General features: G+C 44.5%; 2 protein-coding genes across 5 annotated transcripts in view; one reads left to right on the top strand and one right to left on the bottom strand.

The window, feature by feature from the left end:
- Positions 1 to 13,807, top strand: part of MTBP (MDM2 binding protein) — a 67,975-nt gene extending 54,168 nt beyond the window's left edge. The window contains exons 18-22 of one of the 4 annotated variants that reach the window (XM_018058135.1): positions 1,903 to 2,169; positions 3,820 to 4,060; positions 6,143 to 6,256; positions 10,942 to 11,007; positions 12,058 to 13,807. In XM_018058135.1, the coding sequence (XP_017913624.1) occupies positions 1,903 to 2,169; positions 3,820 to 4,060; positions 6,143 to 6,256; positions 10,942 to 11,007; positions 12,058 to 12,096 (727 nt within the window). In that variant the 3' untranslated portion in view covers positions 12,097 to 13,807. Of the gene's footprint in view, positions 1 to 1,902; positions 2,170 to 3,816; positions 4,061 to 6,142; positions 6,257 to 10,941; positions 11,008 to 12,057 lie in introns of those variants that run through there. The other 3 variants (XM_018058134.1, XM_018058136.1, XR_001919110.1) reach the window with 3 other exon arrangements.
- The window catches only part of SNTB1 (syntrophin beta 1), a 243,162-nt gene continuing 234,992 nt past the window's right edge, over positions 15,779 to 23,948 (bottom strand). Inside the window, exons 6-7 of the mRNA XM_018058133.1 lie at positions 22,059 to 22,246; positions 15,779 to 19,104 (exon numbers count right to left, since the gene is read on the bottom strand). Coding sequence (XP_017913622.1) covers positions 19,012 to 19,104; positions 22,059 to 22,246 — 281 coding nt within the window. The 3' untranslated portion in view covers positions 15,779 to 19,011. The remainder of the gene's footprint in view (positions 19,105 to 22,058; positions 22,247 to 23,948) is intronic.

Below are 23,948 nucleotides of genomic sequence, written 5' to 3'. Positions count from 1 at the left end.
ATCAATAAACAAGTTGATGTGTGTATGTAACATAGTACTGCTAAACAGTAACCAGGAGCAACACGTGTACATGGAACAATATTGAGGTTTTGTCTGTGGGGAAAAATAAGAACAGTTGAAATACGAGTTTGAGGAGTTTATAAAATGAAACCCCTTTAAGCAAATGAACATAGCTAGATGTGACTCCGTTTCTTTACGCCTGGGCCGTTGAAATCAAACCAAGGAATGTGCAGGTGAGCACAGTGAGTCCAGAAACACGCTTTTTTTCTGGTTCTGGGTGCAAACTGTGCAGGCCTGTTCCGTTAAGCATAGACTGTGTTTCTACGTTAAACAGCGCTCACGTAATTTTAAAGGAAATAAGAAACTGCAGAGAATGCTCTCTCTTCTCTTCTTATGTTGCTGTGACCCTTGGAGTCCTTGAGCTCTTCCTCTATTCAGGCTTAAGGAATATTTGAAAGAAATATGTAAACTGTTTGAGTGCAGGTCAGTGTTTTCCAAAGGCGAGATGGAACCTGTCTGCGGTTGGCTCGCTTTCCACTTATTTCTCTCATGCTGGGGTGTAAACCCCGTTGATTGTAAGACGCAGCGTCTTCTTGACAGCAGATTGAACTTCCGCTGTCACACTGTGACTGGCAGGTGGCCACACCAGCCCCTGTCGCGCTGAACCTGCGTTCATCTGGTCCAGGGTGTTCGGGAGCTTTTGCAGCACTCACTGGCGTCGCTTGGTGTGTGCCAGGCGGTGTCCTGTCTGTCTTGTGTTGATAGGTCAGTGCAGCGGCAGCTTCATCTTCTGTTAGGTACGTCTCTTTCTCTGGATACAGAAGCACTTGGCTGCCGTTCTGTGAGAAAATAGGGCGTGCCCTCTTTCATCCAGGAGTGAGTATTGGCTCCCCTGCTGCTCCGTCTCTGCCCCTTTCTGGCTGACAGCGCCACGTCTTGTTTCAGTGCGAAACCATAGGAACATCACGCTGAAGACATCTCAGATGGTAACAGAGGCGACACGGGGCGCCGTCATGCAGCTACAGGCATGACGCTGTGAGCAAGAGATGGAAAAACTGGGAGAAAAATCTGCGTCTCAGAATCAGAACCTTAGGGCAGGAAAAGCTGTATGTGGAGTCAAACTCTACGTTTTCTCCCTCTCAGAATTCCCTGCCGGCTAATCAGGGATCACACTTCCTCTTGCCGACAGCTTGTCCTTAGCAGTCATGGTTCTCAGTTGCCTTCTAGATTCTGTCAGTTGCCCAGGATAGAAACAGGACTCATCAGCAATCCTTAGGGTTGCTGCTGGTTTTTAATGGAATATGTTTTAATAAACAATGCACTGGAGAAAGAATGTTGGAGTTGAGAGATCTAGGTTCTAGTCACTTTTCTGCCACGAGTTAACAATCTCAGTTTTCTCCCCTGTTAAATTGTTGGGTTATATCAGAGCTATTTCAGTCCTAGCTACAATTTAGAATCACCTAGGTAGCTTTGAAAAAAACAGTCCTAAACGCCAACCCCAGACCAGCTGAGTCAGAGGCCCTGGGCACTAGCAGCTCGTGGAGACTCTCAGGTGATTCCAGTGTGTGCCTGTGAGTTGACTTCTGAGTAGGGTGATCCTTGTCCCTTACACGGAAGCTAGCAGACTAAATCGGTTCAGGTCGGACTCTGAGGTCAGTCAAAGAGGAATCAGATTGTACCTCACTTTTTTTTTTTTTTTTTTTTAATCTTTTGCCATGTCATGTAGCAGGCTGGAAAAAACTGAACTTGTGAGGGAAATTGGTTATTCACTCACGCTCCCAACAATTATTAGGAAGTTTTGTAAGAACTTTTTAAGTAAATGTTTTGCTCTTTGCAGGTGGCAGGAAGTAGCCCGTTGCTGCAGCAGAGTCTGTGACGTTAAAAGATCTTTCTCTTGCTCAGGTACTGCTTGGATGACCGGAAAGCGTTAGAGAGAGATGGGGGATTTTTAGAGCTGCAGTCTCGGCTTATTCGTTATGAAACCCAGACCACCTGCACCAGGGGGAGTTCTCCGGGGCCCGCCGTGCTCAGCCCGCTTCCCTCTCCTGCGGTTTCGTCAGAGCCCACGAGTGTCCCTGACGGAGAAGCTCTGCAAAGCGAGCTCCGGACTGACGTCCCCCGAGTGAAAAGGAGATCAAAAGATGTGAACTGCCTTTATCCTCCCAAAAGGTGATGTATGAAGCGCACGCAAATAGTGTCTTGATGGAAGGTGTTTAGTCTTAGGCTATTTTTGCATATTAATTGTTCGCAGTTTTTAAGCTGCTTTCTGTGCAGATTTCAGAGTGACTTTCATACCAGGAGTTTGTTTCCGTTGTGAGCAGTTGATGATTATACTTATAAGTTATAAAAAGAAATGACTTGGGGAAAAACACATTCTTTCTGGCTTTATAATGCTGATATTCAGTCCATTGGCACCGGCGATTGTCAGGTTTTTAAACCGTGGAGCACTGGCGGTCTTCTCTGTATATAAAGCAGAGGAGACGCTCTGATGAGGAGGATATTGAGAGAGCAGTTTCTCTGCCTTCCCCCGCTGTCTGCTACCTGCCCTGGCCCTGTGAGCAAGGGGTCTCAGGAACGTGGTTTATGATTGAATCCAGGCCTTGGCAGTGAAAGCATGGAGTCCTAACCACTGGCACCATTTTAAAATAACTTGTTTCATATAAAAATAGCTTTAAAGCCTACATAATAATACTATAAAAATGAGATTATTCTAGCTACTTTATTTGCTAGCTAAATAAAATGTCCAAATACTTGAACAAAAGTAAGCTTATGAAATAAACAGTCTTAATTTCTATTGAATTTATATATCTTTGAAACTTTTGTCAAATTTAGGTCTTTGGCACCTAAAACAAACCTAAAATTCTTACCATATGTAAGCCTTTCAAAAAGTATCTAATATCTTAAAGTGAAACTGTCGAGTCTTCTTTTAAACAGTTACTAGTACTAAGGACTTCCCTCCCCAGTGGTCCAGGGGTTAGGGTTCCATGCCTCCTGTGCAGGGAGCGCAGGTTTCGTCCTGCCCTGATCTTAGCATAGCATGTGGTGCAGTGTAGCAAAAAATATATGTCTATTAGAATACTGTTTCCCTGATATGAAATAAGTAAATTATTGTTATAAGGACTTTGCAAATTCATGATACTTTTTTCACCTGATAAAGGTAAAAAGCAAATCCACTAACATTTAGGATACTGTGTTTTTTAGTAATTTTTAAATTTCTGACTTTGATTGATGTCTGTGTGTTCTAGAAAAGAAAGTAACACTGTGTCCTATAGGTTAGCAGGATTGAAGAGTCTGAGACCCTTTCTTGGAAAAACAAATGTAAACATCTTAGAAAAATCTAAACTAAAGTCCCTTTTGTAGTTTTATTTCTGTTTGAACAGCTTATCTTGTACAGGTAGTTGCATGGCAACAACAAGCATGATTATTAGGGCTTCTTTATCAAAATTAATGGAAAGTATAATTACTCAGCCTGGCAAGTGCTAGGTCTGTAAACAGTGCTGCCTGGAGCGCCGTCTCTGGCTTGTGCGAGAAATTGTGAACTGACAGGAAGGGAGACAGTGACATCGCTTGCTTCCGTTCCTCTGAGCTGAAATCCTAGACTGTCATTCATTGCCTTCTGTGTCCTCGCTTCTCACTTGAAGAACTGAAGGACAGCTGCGTAATGCGATGTTGGTTGCTCATTTAAGGCAGTGGCAGCAAGAGATGCGTTTGCTCTCCTGGGCTTTATATGGCGATGACTGTAGCTGTAGTGTTGAGGAAAGAAAATGAGCGTGATTGGAGGTGCCCTTAATCTGAGTTCTGGTCTTTCCCCCGCAGCAGACTTGTGAGGTCTGGAAGTTCCGATTCTCTTCTTTCTCAGACAAGTGGCAGCGCCCGCCATCGCCACGCGGTCCCCTCCAGAAAGCCACGGGCAGAGCGGCTGTTACCTGTGCCGTGTCCCTCTGCGCTGAGCCGTGAAGCTCCCGGAGCCACCGCCAAGGCCAGCTCAGGTCCCAAAGCTGCGCGCGAATCAGAAACAGCAAGGCCCGCAAAGGAATCCCGATCACAGAAGCACACTCGGGTAAAGATCCGCTTCCCGACTCTCAGTCTGCACGGGAGGAAACGGCCTGATCTGATTTGTTTCAGATGCTTGTCAAAAAAGTTTATCAATGAAATAAAGTGGTCTGTAATTTACTTTAAAATAAGACCGAGGAGTTCCCTGGTGGCCTCTTGGTGAGGATTCCAGGCTTTCACTGCTGTGGCCCAGATTCAGTCCCTGGTTGGGAGCTGAGATCCTGCCCCGTGGTGGAGCCACGAATAGTAATAATAATAGTTCAGTGTAAGAAGGGTAATGGGAAAGTGCAAGTGGGGGTGTGAAGGGGCAGAAGGAGCCCCAGAGGGATCCTCCTTATGTATATTTATGTATATATAACCAGCTCTTATGCATAGTCCTCATATATATATATATAGCCAGGTCTTACATATAGTCCCCATATGTATATATATTTATATATGTATATAACTACCTCTTATGTGTAGTCCTCATATATATATAGCCAGGTCTTACATATAGTCCTCATATGTATATATATTTATATATGTATATAACTACCTCTTATGCGTAGTCCTCATATATATATAGCCAGGTCTTACATATAGTCCCCATATGTATATATATTTATATATGTATATAACCAGCCCTTACATATAGTCCTCATATATATTTATATATATAGCCAGGTCTTATATATAATCCTCATATGTATATATATTTATATATGTATATAACCAGCTCTTATATATAGTCCTCATATATATATTTATATATATAGTCAGGTCTTATATATAGTCTATATATATATAAACCAGCTCTTATATATAGTCCTTATATATATATATATTTATTTATTTATATAGCCAGGTCTTATATAGAGTCTGTCAGTTCAGTTCACTTGTTCAGTCGTGTCTAACTCTCTGTGACCCCATGAATCGCAGCACGCCAGGCCTCCCTGTCCATCACCAACTCCCGGAGTTCACTCAGACTTACGTCCATCGAGTTGGTAATGCCGTCCAGCCATCTCATCCTCTGTCATCCCCTTCTCCTACCCCCAGTCCCTCCCAGCATCAGAGCCTTTTCCAATGAGTCAACTCTTCACATGAGGTGGCCAAAGTACTGGAGTTTCAGCTTCAGCATCAGTCCTTCCAATGAACGCCTAGGACTAATCTCCTTTAGAATGGACTGGTTGGATCTCTTTGCAGTCCAAAGGAGTCTCAGGAGTCTTCTCCAACACCACACACAGTTCAAAAGCATCAGTTCTTCTGCGCTCAGCCTTCTTCACAGTTCAACTCTCACATCCATACATGACCACAGGAAAAACCATAGCCTTGACTAGACGGACCTTAGTCGGCATATATATACGAAACCAGCTCTAATATATAGTCCTCATATATATATATATTTTTATATATAGCCAGGTCTTATATATAGTCTATATATATATAAAAAACACCTCTTATATATAGTCCTCATATATATATATTTATATAGCCAGGTCTTATATATAATCCTCATATGTACATATATTTATATATGTATATAGCCAGCTCTTATATATAATTCATATATATATTTATAATTTATATATATTTATATATTATGTATAACTACATATAAAATATATATAAATTACAATCACATTATTATATTATATATATTTAAATATGTAGTGATTTATATATATATATAACCAGCTCTTATATGTAGTCCTGAGAGAGAGATATATATATATAGAGAGAGAGAGAGAGAGAGAGAGAGAGAGAGATGAGGATTTGTTACAAAAGATATTCTCTTTATAGTGTTTGAAATTTTCCATAATAAAAAATAAGGACACACCTGTGTATACATGTCCCTGCCGTGTGTACCACCCCACTCTGACGTCGATCCAGAGCCCAGCACGTGAGCGCCGCTCTGCTGCTGCTCCGGCCTCTCTGCCTGGCAGAGGCCCGGTGGCATGTGAGTGCGTCGCTGCTTCAGACCTCCTCTTCTCAGTGGGTTGATCTTAATGAGCTTACCTGGGTCTAGCACAGCTACCTGGCGGTGTGATTTGCAGAGCCTCAGCTCTAAAGGGAAGAAGTACTAGTCATCTGTTATGTTCTATTCAAGATACTGAAAGAAGTCGTTGCTGAAGCCCTGAAGAAGCACAGGATCACGGAGGCTCACGAATGTTTCCCTGCTTGCAGCCAGCGCCTCTTTGAGATCTCCAAGTTCTACCTAAAGGTACAGTGTCTTCTCTGCCGATGGCAAATCGAAGTCAAGTTCTGTTGTTACTATTTGACTCAAGGTAATAGTAATTGAGTATTTTCTACACTGACAACTTATTGCCACATTTTTTACTAGAGGCAGAAAAACTGGAGTCAGAATATTTTATGGTTGATTTTAGTTCTCAGATACAGAAAACTGTACCTTAACTGACACTCTCAGTGTTTCCCTAACAGGTCATTGACTTAAGTTGATAATAAGCTTCAGCTTATTTTATGTAATATACTCAGGTAATTTAGTACATAGTGAAGCTGCCTGACGGAGTCACAGCATGCAATCTCTAGTTCTGGATCCACTAGCAGCTCATCGCTCCCGCTAGTCCAGCCTTGCTCAACGTTCTCCAGGCCAGGCTTCAGCAACATGTGAACCCTGAACTGCCAGATGTTCAAGCTGGTTTTAGAAAAGGCAGAGGAATCAGAGATCAACTTGCCAACATCCGCTGGATCATCGAAAAAGCAAGAGAGTTCCAGGAAAACATCTATTTCTGCTTTATTGACTGTGCCAGAGCCTTTGACTATGTGGATCACAATAAACTGTGGAAAATTTGAAAGAGATGGGAATACCAGACTACCTGACCTGCCTCTTGAGAAACCTGTATGCAGGTCAGGAAGCAACAGTTACAACCAGACATGGAACAACAGACTGGTTCCAAATAGGAAAAGGAGACGTCAAGGCTGTATATTGTCACCCTGCCTATTTAACTTCTATGCAGAGTACATCATGAGAAACACTGGACTGGAAGAAACACAAGCTGGAATCAAGATTGCCGGGAGAAATATCAATCACCTCAGATATGCAGATGACACCACCCTTGTGGCAGAAAGTGAAGAGGAACTAAAAGGCCTCTTGATGAAAGTAAAAGAGGAGAGCGAAAAAGTTGGCTTAAAGCTCAACATTCAGAAAACGAAGATCATAGCATCCGGTCCCATCACTTCATGGGAAATAGATGGGGAAACAGTGGAAACAGTGTCAGACTTTATTTTGGGGGGCTCCAAAATCACTGCAGATGGTGACTGCAGCCATGAAATTAAAAGACACTTACTCCTTGGAAGAAAAGTTATGACCAACCTAGATAGCATATTCAAAAGCAGAGACATTACTTTGCTGACTAAGGTCCGTCTAGTCAAGGCTATGGTTTTTCCTGTGGTCATGTATGGATGTGAGAGTTGGACTATGAAGAAGGCTGAGCGCTGAAGAATTGATGCTTTTGAACTGTGGTGTTGGAGAAGACCCTTGAGAGTCCCTTGGACTGCAAGGAGATCCACCCAGTCCATTCTGAAGGAGATCAGCCCTGGGATTTTTTTGGAAGGAATGATGCTGAAGCTGAAACTCCAGGACTTTGGCCACCTCATGCGAAGAGTTGACTCATTGGAAAAGACTGATGCTGGGAGGGCTTGGGGGCAGGAGGAGAAGGGGACGACCGAGGATGAGATGGCTGGATAGCGTCACTGATTTGATGGACGTGAGTCTGAGTGAACTCCGGGAGTTGGCGATGGACAGGGAGGCCTGGTGTGCTGCGATTCATGGGGTCGCAAAGAGTCGGACACGACTGAGCAACTGAACTGAGCTGGACTGAACTGAGCACGGATAAGCTGGCCGTTCAGAAGCCGTTTGGTGAAACTTAGATTAGGTCCAGTTTTCAGTTTCTGACTTGAATCACAATTTTACGTGGGTTTTTGATTAAAACTGCAGACGGACCATAGATGGAACACTTTCCGTTCCCTTGTAGTCTCTCTCAAGAAAGACAGTATTGAAAGTACAGAAGCTAAGCAAAGAAGACAGGAAGAACATAGCGGCGCTCTCACACGTTGTTGGAGCAGGAAGCACGTGGACGCGTGGTGTGGCTGAGCAGCAGTGGCTGCCTTGATGGCTGCCTGGGGCTGAGAGTCCAGACCCAGCATGGTCTCGGGCCTGCTCGGAGCCTGGGGATCCCAGGTGTTGTGGAAGGCGGGGGCAGAGTGCCGTGAAAAGCGGGAGTTAGAGAGAGGTCCGCAGAGTGAGCAGGGAGCCTTCAACCTGCTCTGCACACCTTTCCCACAGCGTTCGCTGTGGATGGCTGTATTACCCGTGGCTTTGCTCTCCCCAACCCTGTGGCCGTGTGGGAAATAGTCCCTGGAGGAGAAATGCATGGGAGGCCGCAGTGAAAAGGCCAGCGGCCTCTTATTTCCCTACCTTATAAAGGTGCCAGTGAATAAGCTCTGCACACACAGAACTTCTAGTAAGATTTTTATTGTCTCATTTTAAAATAAGACTCGACAGGGACACCCTGGAAGCCCAGTGGCTGAGACTCTGTGCTTCTGCTCCAGGGAGCATGGGTTCAGTCCCTGGACTGGGAACCCACGTGCTGTGTGCTACAGCGGAAACACTTTTTAAATGTCTGTGTGACCAGACCGCTGAGACTCGGCAGAGTTCTGAGGAAAGCGTCTAACACAGCAGGTGTCAGAACATAAAAAGCAGAGGGCATGCGGGAGGAGCAGAAGCCTGAAGGGAACGCCACGAAAACTGGGTATCTCAGGAAGGAGACGGTCACATGTACAAAACCGGAATGTGATGCTGTTTCCAAAAACTATAGAACGTGAAATCTCCTTAAAATAAAAAATACAGTTAAAATCACTGTAACAGTCAACAGTGAGAGTAGGAAATTTGCCGGAAGTTAGTATTACTGACAAAATTGAGGACAAAAACATTAAACGTGAGATAAGAAAATGGGGGAATTAATCTGAAAGATCCATTATGCTCATAATAAAGATGAGAGGAGAGAAAGCCTTCAGAAATACGCAAGGCGTTCCAGAACCGAAGGGTGCAAGCCTCCTGCTGGAAAGGGCACACAGCTCGTTCTGCCTGGCGGGCAGCAGTTCTGCAAGCCCCGTCACTGTGGAAGGTGACATCTCCTGGAGGGAGAGAGCATTCCGTAAAAGTTTTCCAGGAGAGAAGTAGTTGACATAAAGATTCAAGAGTAAGGTTGGCATTGGACTTTCCTGGCAGCCTCGTATGCCAGATGGTGGACCGTCTTCCTCATGTTCTGAAGGAAAGTGGTTTACCTGGCATGTTTATATCTGGCTCAGAAGCCAGTCACTGGGCTTCCCGGGCGGCTCAGACAGTGAGGAATCCACCTGCAGTGCAAGAGACCCAGTTCCAGTCCCTGGGTTGGGAACATCCCCTGGAGACTGGAATGGCTACACTCCAGTGTCCTTGCCTGGAAAATCCCATGGACAGAGGAGCCTGGAGGGCTACAGTCCATGGGGTCGCACAGAGTCGGACAAGACGGAGAGACCAACACAGAAGTCAGTCAAGTGTGAAGATGCTTTCACACACGAGAGGTCTAAGAAACTTTGTGACTTGTGTATCCTTTTGATGAATTTGTGAGAAGATGAAATTCAGTAGAACAAGGGACTGAACCAAGAAATAAAAGAAAAAAATAAAAAAAAATAAAAAGACAGGGAAAGATATGTTCCAGTGGGACCAGGTCCAGGAAGCAGCTGGACCAAACTGCCGCAGGCTGCGGGAGAAGGGGCTCCAGTGTTTAAAGGATGCAGTTAAGAAAACCAACGCAGAGACGAAAAGCTGAAGAGGGGAGGTTATCCGGTATCCGAGAGTGTTTGAGGAACTCTGCTGTGCATTTAATCAGTCTTTTTAATCAGAGTTGCGGGGTGGGGGCAGAATTATGTACATGGAAAGCTGCGCATAATAGAGTTCACCACAGGACAAAACATTAGATGAGAGAGAGGCTACAACTGCAGCATGTTGCTTAGCTTGGGAGTAAACTTCATTCGCTTAAGTGTGAAATGCAAACATCGACTGTTTACTAATTTAAGAAAAAATTGTGGTGCAGCTGTTCCTGAGAGGAAGCGAAGGGAGGTGGGAGGATTCAGAGACCTGAATCCAGGGTAACAGCAGTCACTGAAACTGTGAAATCACACAGTAGCAGTAGTGAGTGTATTGTGTAGAAACACGAAGATAAGGAGAGAAACGGAAGAAAGAAGTGAAAGTGACTGCTTCGATGGAGCATAACTTGGAAGCGCAGCAGAGGACAGCTTTTTTTGTAAGACAAGTGAATTTTGTGAATTTCATGATTTAGTTTGTTATTACCTTTTTAAAAGTCAGAGATTTCAGGTTTATGTCTGGTGCCACCCCCTCTGTGTCTGGAGTGAAATAGCCAGTAAGAAGAGAGGTAAAAGGTGTTCTATCTGAAAATAAACATGAATCGTATGTCCATCTCCTGAGGAATGGATTAGTGGGTGCACATAGCCGATGATGGAACAGGAAACAGCAGCCCACCCCAGTGTGCTAGCCGGGAGAGCCCAGGGACAGTGGGGTCTGCTGGGCTGCAGTCCACGGGTTGCAGAGTCTGACTTGACTGTGCGCCTGAGCACGTGTACACGGCTGAGGATGGGCGTGGGCCTGGCCGGTGCTCTTGGGTTTAGGAGCTCAGAGCAGCGTGGACTTCGTGCAGACGGGTGTATTCTGGTTAGAGAACTTTGACCTCCCAGCGTGGAACTACACGATAATCTCTTACTGTGATTTCTCCCTCTTCACATTGATGATTATAGAATGATTTAGGATCCTGTCAAAGTTATTCAATAATGGCTTGTTCTTTGTAATTTAATGTACAGATTTGGAATGCTCTGTTTTGCTATGTTTAGGATCTTAAAACTTCCAGAGGTCTATTTGAAGAAATGAAGAAAACCGCAAACAGCAATGTCGTGCAGGTAAGTGTCCCCTGAAAGCGCATCCAGTGACGCCGCTGCTGTGCGCCAGGGCAGCTAGGGGGCTGTAATGCAAGCAGTGAGAGTTAGGCAGTGGCCTTTTCAGCTGTGTCCCTGTGACCACTCGTCAGGATAGTCCATAGTGGACTGCGTGAGTAGGGTCTTTGGTAGTGTTTAAGAGATTTCTCTGTTAACAAGAGCTTCTAAATTAATGTTCAGAAAGAAAAAAAGAGAATAATCCAAAGGGCTGGAAAAATTAATCCATTTTGATTAGCTGTTTTCAAAGCTTGGTTTAATTCTATTTTTAGTGGTCCTTTAAAAACATACTTTCAAACAGAAGTGAGAAGATAGAGCAGCCTCTTCATTTTGCCCAGTGAGAGCCCACCGTTGTGTTCTGCAACATAAAACGCTGACCAAGAAGTGTTCTTTAGCAGGAAAATAAGATGTGGGATTTTTTTTCTGTTTAAAAATTCATGATATAATATGTAAATGAACACATATGCAAAGAAGCACATAAAATTAAAAAAAAAGAATTTTAAAAGAGAAAATCCTTGGGACCTTTATTCAGGCTGAGAAGTAACATTTCAGGAGCTCTGGGAGCCCCGGAGTCTCTGCCCCACCGTGTCCTGCTCTGTCGCCTCTGGGGGTGGATGCTGTCTTGATTTTTCGTGTGTGATAATTCAGTTTTCTAAACCGCAATTGATGTGCAGTGTTACATGGGCCGCAGGGGTGCAGTGCAGCGGCTCCCAGGCCTCGGAGGCTGTGCTCCGCGCTCGGCCGCTCTGAAATGCTGGCTGGGTCCCCTGTGCGCGCAGCGCGCCCCTGTGGCTGGTTTTATGCGCCACAGTCTCTGCTCTTCTGTCCTCGTGGTGGCCTCTCCCCCTTCCCCCTCCCCACGAGGAAAGGGTATTTTTAAGATAAAATGTATTTTTTAAGAGTCTGATGTGTGATTTTTTGTCTTAAATTTTCTACCATGCTCTTTTGAACAGTGCATTTTTCTATCGCCTTTGTTTTCAAAAGAATGGGCCATAATCATGTTTTTTCTCCCCATAGGTGATTGAGTGGGTGTTAGAAAAAGCAAGCAAGAAATAACGCAGAATCATTCCCTTTGGATGATTGTAGATTGGATGGATCTATTATATACCCCTTCCTTCTTTAGTTTGAAAATTACACATTTCAAACTTTATTCAAAGAATGAATGTTCCATTTCTAAGGAATTTCATAAATACCCTGTATTTATATAGTTTTGAAGTTGCTCAGTTAATGTAATTTTAGTTTGTATACTTATAGTTTTACTATATTTTAATTTTTAACATTAATATTTTTATGTATTTTTAAAAATTTTACTCTTGGTTATTTAATTCTTTCAATAAATAGAAAAAGATATTTCTTTACTTCTTGGTAAGTGTCTCTGTTGTTAGGTGTGTTTAAACTGCTGAGTCTCGAGTAGGACATTGCCAGTGGCTTTTCTCGTGTGTTACAACAGCGTGATTTATTGGACAACCCTTGTCTTAGAAAACATTGGCAAAAAATTCATATACTTAGTCATGTTCCCTTACCCCTGGCCTGGAGCCACCACTGTTGGAGCTATTTATGTTTATTTGGGATGAAAAAAAAGAGCAAAAATTGTGAAAATAAGACATAGTGAAAATGACTTAAGTACCTACTCCCAGAAAAAAAAATTTTCCCATGACAGTAAATTTGGAAAATGTGGAAAATACTAAGGAGAATGGAAAAAATTCCAATACTGTTCTGTCTACAGGTATTTAATATTTTTAAACATTATATTTATTTTCAAAATTGCAGTCATATGTATGTTTATGTATGTGTATTTGCATGTGTGATATGTATGTATATTAATTTATAGCCTGCTTTTCACTTAATGTGATGTAACAATATGATTAAAATGATTTTTATATCATGTCAGTAATAGCTGCATGATTCAAATGGATCAGTTTATTTAACCAGTCCTGCATCGTTGGACATAAGAGTTCAATATTTCCTTACTGTAAATGAAACATATCAATATTTCTGGTACATCACTGATTATTCCTTAGTATAGCTTTTTCAGAGTGGAATCTGTGGGTGTCTGAGTGTACTGCCTTAACTTAACTTCAGTGCTGTGCTCACACTTAATCACTTTTGTGAATGTCCCATAAAAATACTGGAAATGGCAGCCCACTCCAGTGTTCTTGCCTGGAGAATCCCAGGGACAGAGGAGCCTGGCGGGCTGCAGTCTACAGGGTCGCAAGAGTCGGACACGAGTTGGCGACCAGACCACCACCACCACCATAAAAATGCTTCAGAGTAAAAAGTGACTTAAGATGCTTGAGATAAATGTGAAAGCAGGTAACAGGAGCGGTCTAAGAGGCCCAGAGACCTCAGGTCCATTTCTGGCACAGACTGAACTCACGGGAGAAGCTGCAGGCCCAGCCGAAGTCCAGCAGCGCGAGCCGCGTGCCAGTGTCCAGGAGAGGACCCTGCTGGCCGGGCCTGTCTGTCTGTAGGACACCTGTGCATGGGACCTCGAAAGGCAGACCCGAGGGAGAATAGAGCAGAGCGCAGGCCTCGGCTGTTCTGACGCTAATTCCCGTGCTGGGGATGCTGCCTAAAACTCCCACTCCCTGTAAGTGGAAAAAGGGAGCCAGGGCTGGGCTAGCTCAGCCTGTTCCGCAGTGATGGGACGCTGGGAAAACTGTTGCGCACATCACCTGGAAAAGAGAAGCTGGCTTCCTTGTGGCTCAGACGGTAAAGAATCTGCTTGCAGTGCAGGAGACCCGGGTTCAATTCCTGGGTGGGCAAGATTCCCTAGAGGAGGGCGTGGCGACCCACTCCAGCGTTCCTGCCTGGAGAATCCATGGACAGAGGAGCTGGGCGGGCTACAGCCCATGGGGTCGCAAAGAGTCAGATGCAGCTGAGTGACTAAGCACACACACACAACCTGGAAAAGAGAAGTTGTGCCAAGTGAACTCAGGGACCTAATTAAGGTTAGTTCCAACCAGAATGTTAGAAGCGTCAGTGAGCCGTTTGTTTGCTCATTTGGCTGAAAACAGTAAAGGCACAGGCCAAGATACATGAGCTACAGGAGGGAATGTTCAGCTTCCTAGCAGAACTTTGCAGAGATACAGAAGACTTGGAACATTCTGGACTGGAAAATAAAATGTTTCCCACTTCAGCTCCAGTGGCAAAAGGTTGTCCAAGTAAGTAACAGCCTCAAGATCAAACCAAAGGTGCAGTGATAAACGCTTCATTAAAGTCTTAGAAATACTTAAACCGTTTCAGCAAGACAGGACTTCTATGAATCTTAGGGTGTTGCCCCACAGCACTCTGACAGCTGAAGAGGCCCTGTCTGGTGGGAGTGGTTTTCATCTGACAGGCTAGACTGTGACTTTGGATACACAGAAAGCCCACAAGTCTTACTTTATTGGCTTCACATATTATGAAATTCGCCGCTTCTGTTATGTAATCTAGTAGGTTTCAGTATATCTGCAAAGTTGTGTGATCGTCATCACTGTCTAATTCCCTCATGTTTCCGTCACCGCAGTAGAAATCCCGTGTCTACGAGCGGTCACTTCTGTCACCCCAGGCAGGCGCCCGTCTCCTCTCTGTCCTCTGGATTCGCCTGTGCTGGACGTCGGACGGCCAGGGACGAGTACAGTGTGTGGTCTTCTGTATCCGGCTTCTGCTTGTTTAGGCTCAGACTCTGGACTGCAGCCCACCAGGCTCCTCTGTCCATGGCGTTTTCCAGGCAAGGACACTCGAGTGGGTTGCCTTTCCCTCCTCCAGGGGGTCTTCCTGACCCAGGGATGGAACCCACATCTCGTCACTGGCAGGCGGATTCTCTGCAGGAGGTGTTCCGGGCTCACCGTGTTGTAGCGTGAATCAGCATGTCAACTGTATGAACCTGTCAGTTTATCCGTTCATCTGTCGATGGGCACTGGGCTGATCCCCGTCTTGGCTGTCGTGAATAATGCTACTGTGGACATTTGTGCACAAGTTTTGGCACAAATATTTCCCATTATCTTGGGTATACGCCTAGGGGTGTAACTGCTGGACTGTATACTAACTCTGTTTAACTTTTGAGAAAATGGCAGACTGGTTTCCACAGCAGCTATACCATTTGCCTTTTCCATCAGCAGCTCCAATTTCTCCACCTCCTTGCTAATTCTTGTTAGCATTTATCTTTTGACAGATGATAGGAAATGTGAGGTAATATCTCATAGTGGCTTTGACTTGCATTTCCCTGAAAAGTAATGTTGAGCATCTTTTCATGCACTTATTGGCCAGTTGGATATTGTCTTTCGGGGAAGTGTCTACCAAATGCTTTCTTAAGGACTTTTCAGTGGGATTATTTCCCTTTTTATTGTTGAATTGTAAGAGTTCCTTATAGTTTCTGGATCCTAATCCTTTATCTATGATTTACACATATTTCCTCCGGTTTTCAAATAGTAAAAGACTTCTCAACCCCAGCCTGCTGTTTTTATTACAAGTAACTTGAACACAAACCAGGTTCTGGTACTAAAGAGAATTTGAGTATTTGGAGCTTGGTGTATAGATAAAATCCCTTGAAAATGTAGTTAAAATGGGAGTTGAAAGCCGAGCCCCAGGTGAAGACCCAACAGGAAAGTGCACACACAGAAGCAGCAGATGGCACCCCGCCGCCCACCTTGGCACCTTTCCAGGCCAGTCTTGGAGGGAGAGGCGAGCAAGGCGTGTCTCTGTGCGCCCGTGTCCCTCTGTGGCTATTAAGGAAAGCACCGGCAAGCCCGCCACATGCAGAGGTGAGTATTTATTTAATTCGTATGTAAAGTTTACAGGATAGCCACAGTGCTATAAACATAGGCACATTTTATAAACTCATGGCACATTCACAAAGTACGTCCTCACCCCAGTCCACTCAAGATAGAATAATATCTGTAAAATGGGCCAGAAAGGCCCCAGTCATTAATTGTAGAGGACCCCTGCCCATTAAGACCGTTCCTTCTGACTTCAGCCAAGCAGGGTCAGCGAGCTTTTGGACAAAGCAACGTGCATTTTTTCAGCATTTCAGTGCATCAGTTGATAGTTAAATGCCTCTGGCTGAATGGTTTCTAAAATAGATTTATAGTTTCGTTTCTCCTACTTAGTCAAGGCAGAAAAAGAAACTTGATGTCTGTATTCCTGTTGGTTTTCTTTAAATTCCCATGGGATGGTTTAGAGATACGTCACCACACCAAAGGGCTCACCTAATTACTCTTAACAACTGGGCAGCTTCCCTCAAAGTCTAGTTTAAGACATGATTCGTTGGAGTTGGTTTGCACCTAAGAGAACAGACGTTGTGAATTTAATAATTCATCAATTCAAATACGAGACAGTTGATCACAGAGGGAACTGGACAAAAACAAATCCCCCAAAATGACTCAGTTGATTTGCTCTCCACACCCAGGTATGATCCGGATGTGAGTTTGTGTTATTCATGTCATTCATAATGCACATCAAGACGATTAAAATCTACAGTGTGGAGTAAGAACTTGTTCAATTCAGATTGAAGGAGAAAAAAATGAATATTTGAATTAATTCATCATAGCCACTCTGATATGATACAATTTAATTTTGAGGAAGAAAAATGATTTATATACACAGTTCTTAGTAAAATTTTCTATTTCTTGCTAATATTTTAATTCAGAAAATGCATTGATTTTATTCAAATATATTTTTCTAAAATATAAATATTTAAACTTTCATAAATGCAGAGAATGTAGTTTCTTTTGCACCCCACCCAGATGTTAATCAGTCTAAAACTCAAGTGATGAAGAAATAGTATTTGTAATTATGATCATTTTAATGTGTCTATAAATATATAATAGGATCTTTGCAACTTAATCATGAGTAGTTAACTCACACTGCATGTAGTATGGAGCACCTCAGATTACATATTATTGAACTATTGGCACTAATTTCTGTATTTTCATGTTATTTACAATACACAAGTATAGTTCTCTTGTAAAACAACTTTCCAGTGATTTTGAAAATATACCATGAAAGAGTGCATGACAATTTACAGATGCATCAAAGCTTTCCTACAACATTGAGGCTGGGACTTCACTCTTCAGCATTTTAAAATAGGAAACAAAATCAGTGTTAAAGCTGTTTTCCAAAGTGATTGTTTTGTTGTGTGTGTGTCTAAACACTAGTTTCATAGATGTCTCAGAAAGTAGCTCTGTGGATGTGTAAGGAATGACATAGGAGCATCCCTATGTGTTGGGATCATTTCCCCTGCAGAACTGCAGTGTGCAGTAAAGTCTTTGAAGAGGGCTGCAACCATGAACTCTAACATTTTTTAATGCAGTGTATAACAAGCAGCTTTTTATTACTAACCCTTTTATTTCTCTCTACACAAAATACCATTCAGTCAATACCCTTTGGAACTTGAATTAATGTTACTTGTATTACCCTGGGGAAACACCTATCTAAAATAAAATGCTGATCTACAGTAAAACTCCATAAACACATGTATCTGAGTGAATAAAATCACTTTTAAATCTTTCTGCATAGCTCTCTGAAAAGACACACATATCTAACCTGGAACATTTGTCTCTAAACTACAGAGGAGAGAAGTGTTGCAGATACAGAAATTCTAGAGCTAATTTTCAAGATTTGAGGCAAGTGACCTTAAAATCAAATAATAGGTTGTTTTCAGTGAATGTGTTCTGAAAGATAAAAGCAAAAGTGTTAATATATCGACTGTGCTGTCTGGTACCTCCCTGGTGGCTCAGACGGTAAAGCGCCTGCCTACAGTGCTGGAGACATGGGTTCGATCCCTGGGTTGGGAAGCTCCTCTAGAGAAGGAGATGGCACCCCACTCCAGTACTCTTGTCTGGAAAATCCCATGGATGGAGGAGCCTGGTAGGCTACAGTCCACGGGGTCGCAAAGAGTCGGACACGACTGAGCGACTTCACGATGCTGTCTGAAAATAATCTTGTAGAAGAATATCAGGTCATATTATTTCCCTGGAATTCCAAAAGAGCTGCGAGTGCTATTCATGGGTTTGGTTATAACACTAGCTCTCTATGTAAAACCCAGTATTAAACAGAATCATATCAGGCTCTATTACTTGCTTGAAAATCATGCATATGGCACAGGCAGAAATAAGGGCCCATACATTGCTCAGCACTTCCACCGAAAACCACAAAATGGGTATAACTAGTTACCCCCATGAATTATTATGTAGATATCTCAAATGGCAATCTTTCTTAAAAAATCCATAACTTGCTTTCTATAAATAAAGCTCTAAGTCATGGCTCTAAAATAGCAGGCCTTGGTATGAGTGCAGTCCCAGAATTAATTCTTTCATGCAAACCACTCTTCAGCAAAGCTTTGCAATTTAAGCAGTCTACTCTGGCTCAGAATCTACTGGCTTACAGCTCAGATAAGTATCTGATGTGTTAATCCCCACTCATCATATGCTCATGAGAACACTGCAGAATCCTCCTACATCACTGAAAGGTAATTCATTAAGAAAAAGTAAGCCGTTTCATCCTTAAATGAAAGGTGGGTTTCCATTTGAGTCCTTTCCTTACCAGTGGAAGTCAACTCAGAAGTAGGAAATGGGGCGCAGTAAAACGAGGGGTCCTTACTCCTGGGGTGGGGAGGGGGGAGGTGGAAAGCGTCCTTTTCTCATCTGTTCAGCCCTGGCTTAGCAGGTGAGCCAGCTGCCTAGAAGCGATGGCTAAGAGCTGCGCGTGCTGTCTCAGTAGCGTGTCCTCGATTGTCATTATCTAAGAGCTGTGCTGCGTATTTCCAATCAGCCTCAACTCTGCCCTTTTACTGTGCTAGAAGACCAGTTCCGTTCTGACAGTCCTTGTGGGGTTTTCTGAGGGTTCCCTCCATAGTGCAGGAACTGACAAGCCGGGCCCTGCTGCGCGGGACTCGGGTCTGCAGCTGACACGCTGCATCGGGTGGTGCGACGCGACGCTGTTCTGGGGGCAGCGAAGCCTCCTTTGCTCAGAGGTAATCCGCCCCTCTGCTCAGGCCACCAACCCCAGTCTTGTAATCTTAGCTGACAGGAAGGAATGGATGATGAAAACAATCGGCTTGGGGCAGGCGTGCAGGTCCAGTTGCTGGAATTTAAAAAGAAGAGAACATGGAAAATTGTAAGTGAATGCTTGACACAAAGCAGTGATCTGCACACCAAACAGATCCAAGCACTTCCTGCTTTTAAGTGTTAACTGGAGCAACTGTGTTTTTAAATCCTTGCCCCCCAATGAGACTTTAAAAAAAACCAACTCTTTGAACTTACTCCTTACATCTCATCCACCTTATTTCCCAAAATAAGCTCTGTGAAATTCACACACACCAACAGCGTGCATGTCACTCCTGCCCTTCTTGGCTGCCTAGCCGCTGATCTTTGGCGGCGCGATTATTCATGTTGGATTAGGTGCAGCACGAGGCCGTGCTACGTGTCCCAGCAGATTTGAGTCCCAGTTCTACCACTTCAGGTGTGTACGTAACCTCGGACAAGTCGTTTGAAGTATTCTCAGCCCCACCTAACTTACAGGGTAGACTATTAAAATGAGATACTGCAGGTGGAAATCCCTCGCAAGCCGGAAAGTAGAGAAGCTGTGATGCGAGCAGCCGCATCCTCGCAGCTCGCGGCGGGAACGCACCTAGAGCACCGTCTGCGGAGGCCCCTTCTGAAGGCTGGTTTTCCCCGCATCCCTACAGAGCCGAACAGGCTGAGTTTCCAGCGCCTGACCTAGTTCAAGAGCGCTGTGTTGCTCCTGATTCTTTTCTTTTTGAATCTCGTTTTTGATTTTCCTTTTTATTGAAGTATAGTTGACTGCCCTGTTGTTAGTTCCTGTTGACAGCAAAGTGATTCAGCTATGCATGTGCGTACAGTCTTTTGTTAATGTTCTTTTCTAAGATGGTTTATCACAGGATGTCTCTGTAACGGGGGATAACTGTTTTACAGTGCTATGTGAGTGTCTGCTCGGCCTCAGTGTGAATCAGCCGTAAGCACACCGAGAGCCCCTCCCCACTGCAGCTGGCTGGGGCCCCGCGCCTTGCAGCGACTCTCTCAGTTCATCCCCCTTATCCCCAGCTCTATTCTGGTGCTGGAGAATAACAATGTGACCACAGTAACATCCGGCAAAGTCCAGTTGTACTTAGCATGAACCAGGCACTGACTGTGTGAATACTTTCCATACGTTATCTTAGTTAAATCTCACAGAATCCCTCTGGGATAGCTCCTGTTACTATCTCTATGTCTTAAGTGCAAAACTAAGATTTGGTGAAGCTATAAAACCTTCTAAGACCATACAGCTTACAGTAAAGAGAAAGCATGAGCTCACATGCAGGCCTGTCTGATGCCAGGCCCTGGGCCCTCTTGCTTTTTGGTGGCACTGGGTGTGTCCTGTAGCCCTGCGTTTGTGTGCTCAGCTCTCCTCTAGTTTGCAGCGAGCGGGGGCTCCTCTTATTTCAGAGCACGGGCTCTGGAGCAAGTGGGCTTAGTCACCATGGGGCATGTGGGATCTCCAGACCAGGGATCGAACCCGTGTCCTCTGCACTGCAGGCGGATTCTTAGCCACTGGGCCGCCAGGGAAATCCACTGCACCAGCATATTTGCTTTTGCTAACACAGAACTAACTTTTCAAACTGACCTTAAAGATGACTGCCTGCAGTCCCTGTGTTTTATGGACGGGGAGACTCAGAGCCAAAGAAATAAAGGGACTTGCCCAGGACACGCGAGGAGTTAGTTCCAGACTCAGGAAGACAGCAGGGGTCTCTTGACCCTAAGTTTACTGCTGCTTCTACTTGCCTCTGCTCCCTTCCCTAGCACCTGCCTCTGGGGGTTGCGCAGCTAGATCCTGGGGACGGTGTGTCTGAAACTGATTCTCAGACTAACATATCGACAGCAGAAAAATCGGTCCTTCCTAAGTCTTTTCAAGTCAGGCTGCAATTACAGGCAGAAAGGCCAAAATTTAGACATTCTTCCTCACTGGCAAAAAGCCTTGAATTTTCCAGCTATGGATAAAAAGCAGGAGTCTCCTGCGGCTCTTGCACTTCAGACAGATTCTTTACCCCTGAGCCACCAGGGCAGCCCTGGGGGAGGGGAGGGTTATGCAGGCCTAGTAGCTGAGTGACAGTGACTGGATCTTATTTTTAGAGATTTATCCTTGCATTTCATATACCCCCCCCCCCCGCCCCACTCCAATCCAGGTTATCAAGAATGAGTCAACAAATATTTGTTGACTAAGCCAATGACTAGGAAGGACCTAGACAGAGACCGGCTTTTCCAAATCAAAGTCCTTTTTTGCAGCTCTACATTCCACAGCTTAAATGAGATGCTCTGTCTTCCTGAGAACACCCGTGCTAGAAAGGGGAAGAATGTGTGACCTCCGCCCTCCAGAGGAACTGGAGCACTGTATTGTCTCAATATGGTAGTTGGTAGCGATCGCAGGAAATCATGAGTTTAAGCACATGGGCCATCTGCAATGATAGAAGAAGTATAAATGTCGCCCGGACTGACAATTCGCTGCCTTTGCTGGATGCCCCCTGACAGGAGCTCACAGTTCTGGGTCCTCGTCTGGTCCTCTCTCCGCGTGGGGGAGCTGACCAGCATTGCTGGGTTTCCTGGCTGCCCCTTCCCCTCTGGGCTCTTTACCTTCTCCACTCCGGAGACCTCAGAGACCACGGGCAGGACTGGTATTTTACATCCGTGTATCCCTGACACCTCGCACAATGCCCAGTTTAGGTCAGATGCTTTTAAACAATGAATGGTACATTTTGATGGTGGTGGGGCCTCTCTGAGAAGAATTTAATGCTGACTATATAAACAATCCTTTCCTTTGATTCAAATATTTCTGTTATATTCAAATGAGACCAAAGGAAAGGACTTAAAAAATTGGATGCCATCACTATTTTTCAAGGATCCATTAAGACTTGAACCTGTAAGTATTTTGTTAATAATCCAATACTAGATAAATATAAAGCAGTATTATGTTTGCAAGCCAGTATGGGTGAGTTGCGTAAGGAAATACATGAAATCACACTGTCCAAAGCAAAGTGCACTTACAAGCTCTCCATCTTTGCCTCCAAAATCTAAATACAGCATCCTGATTCCATCATCTGAAGACATTTTCAGCTTTTCATAAGGAGCCTGCATGATGGTCTTGAAGGCACCCTCCTGTGGTTCAGTGGTAATCGAAAATCCATTCTCGTAATGTATGGTCAGTCGGCACTCCTGGTCTCTGTAGGTGCAAGCTGGGAGAGGCAGAGAGGAAGGGTGAGTGATGAGCAGCGGAGTCCGTCCCTTCGCCCCGGCTCTAACCTAGTCTCCCCACCCCCAGGCCCAGCCACAAAGCTGCTTCCTAAAGGTAGAAATTAATAATGTGCATGAAGTATTCTCCTTAGACTGATTATGACATTGTCACTTGACTTGTCCCGCGAAATGAAGGGAAATAAACAGAAGGAAATTCCTTTTGCTGAGATTTACTACATTTTATCTGGGCTCTAGCCCTAATGTAACCATGTGATATGTATCTAGTGAGACAGGTGTTCCAATGACCTTGTCTCAAGCTGGAAAAAACCTGACCCTGAAAAAACCATTTATTTGGCTGCACTGGGTCTTAGCTGTGGCACAAGGGATCGTCTCTGTAGTCGGAGGACTTCTCTCTGTTCTGGCATGTGGACTCAGTTGCCCCCAGGGATGTGGGGTCTTAGTTCCCCAACCAGGGATGGAACCCGAGTCCCCTGCGTTGGAAGGCAGGTTCTTAGCCACTGAACCACCAGAGAAGTCCCTGACATTTTCAATTTAGAGTAAGCTACCTCTGAGCACTGTCTTCATCACACACACACACAGACACATAGACACACACACACACACTCTCTCTCTCTCAAAATTTTCGATTTAGAGTAAGCTACCTCTGAGCATTGTCTTCATCACACGCACACACACACTCTCACATACACACCACACACTCTATAAACATTTTCGATTTAGAGTAAGCTACCTCCAACCATTGTCTTCATCATCACACACACACACACACACACACACACACACACTCTCTCTCTCTCTCTATAAACATTTTCGATTTAGAGTAAGCTATCTCTGACCATTGTCTTCATCATCACACACACACACAATCCATAAATGAATCAGTCATCAATTACTGAAACACCTCGCACCTGATGAAAGAAGCAATCACTCCCCCAATAACGTTACCCAAGTCAGCAAAAACACATGTAAGAAGCCAGGAGCGAGCTGTTAAAAAACAACCCGAGATTTAATTTTAAAAAGTCAAAGCTCCTTTTATAAACAAAGGCGAGCTTTTCGAATTTCCTGATGATCTGATCATCGTGGGTCCTGGAGAAGCAGCCGCTGCAGATCGCGGTGCGATGGGGCAGCTTCTACGGAGGAGCCGCGTCCCCCGCCGCCCAGGGTGCAGCCAGCCTCAGTTGCTGTCCGCAGGTGCCCCCGATTGCAGAGAACAAAAGGAAAACCCTTCCATCAGGTGAGGCGCCAGCACCTATCTGTGGTCCACGCTGCGTTTAGGAAAAGAGACCAGCCCTTTCCGATTATGAGCAGCAGGCCTGCCTCCGGATTCCAAGTTTCTGTTCAGAAGACCTGTGAGTGTTAAAAACCCTTCGCCAAAGAGTTCTGGAGGGAATTCCCTGCCAGTCTGATGGTTAGCACTCCAGTCAGGCCCAGGGTTCGATTCTTGATTGGGGAACTAAGATCCCTCAAAAGGCACAGCCCCCAAAAGTAAAGCAGAGAGTTCTGGGGAAGGTGATCAAGGAGCAGACTGGATTTTTTTTTTTTTGCCTTAAGTAACCCCACATTTAGCAGCCCCTGGTAACTCAACTGGCTCTGGCCTTTATATACATCTGAAAGCTCTTTAGGGAAACCAAGACACCTTCTTTCTGAGGGAGGCGTAAAGATAAGGCAGTATTGATTACACCA

Source organism: Capra hircus, chromosome 14 (genome assembly GCF_001704415.2).
Source record: "Capra hircus breed San Clemente chromosome 14, ASM170441v1, whole genome shotgun sequence".
Taxonomy (NCBI): domain Eukaryota; kingdom Metazoa; phylum Chordata; class Mammalia; order Artiodactyla; family Bovidae; genus Capra; species Capra hircus.
The sequence above is the reverse complement of the archived record's forward strand: the minus strand, read 5'-3'. Positions and strand labels throughout refer to the sequence as shown.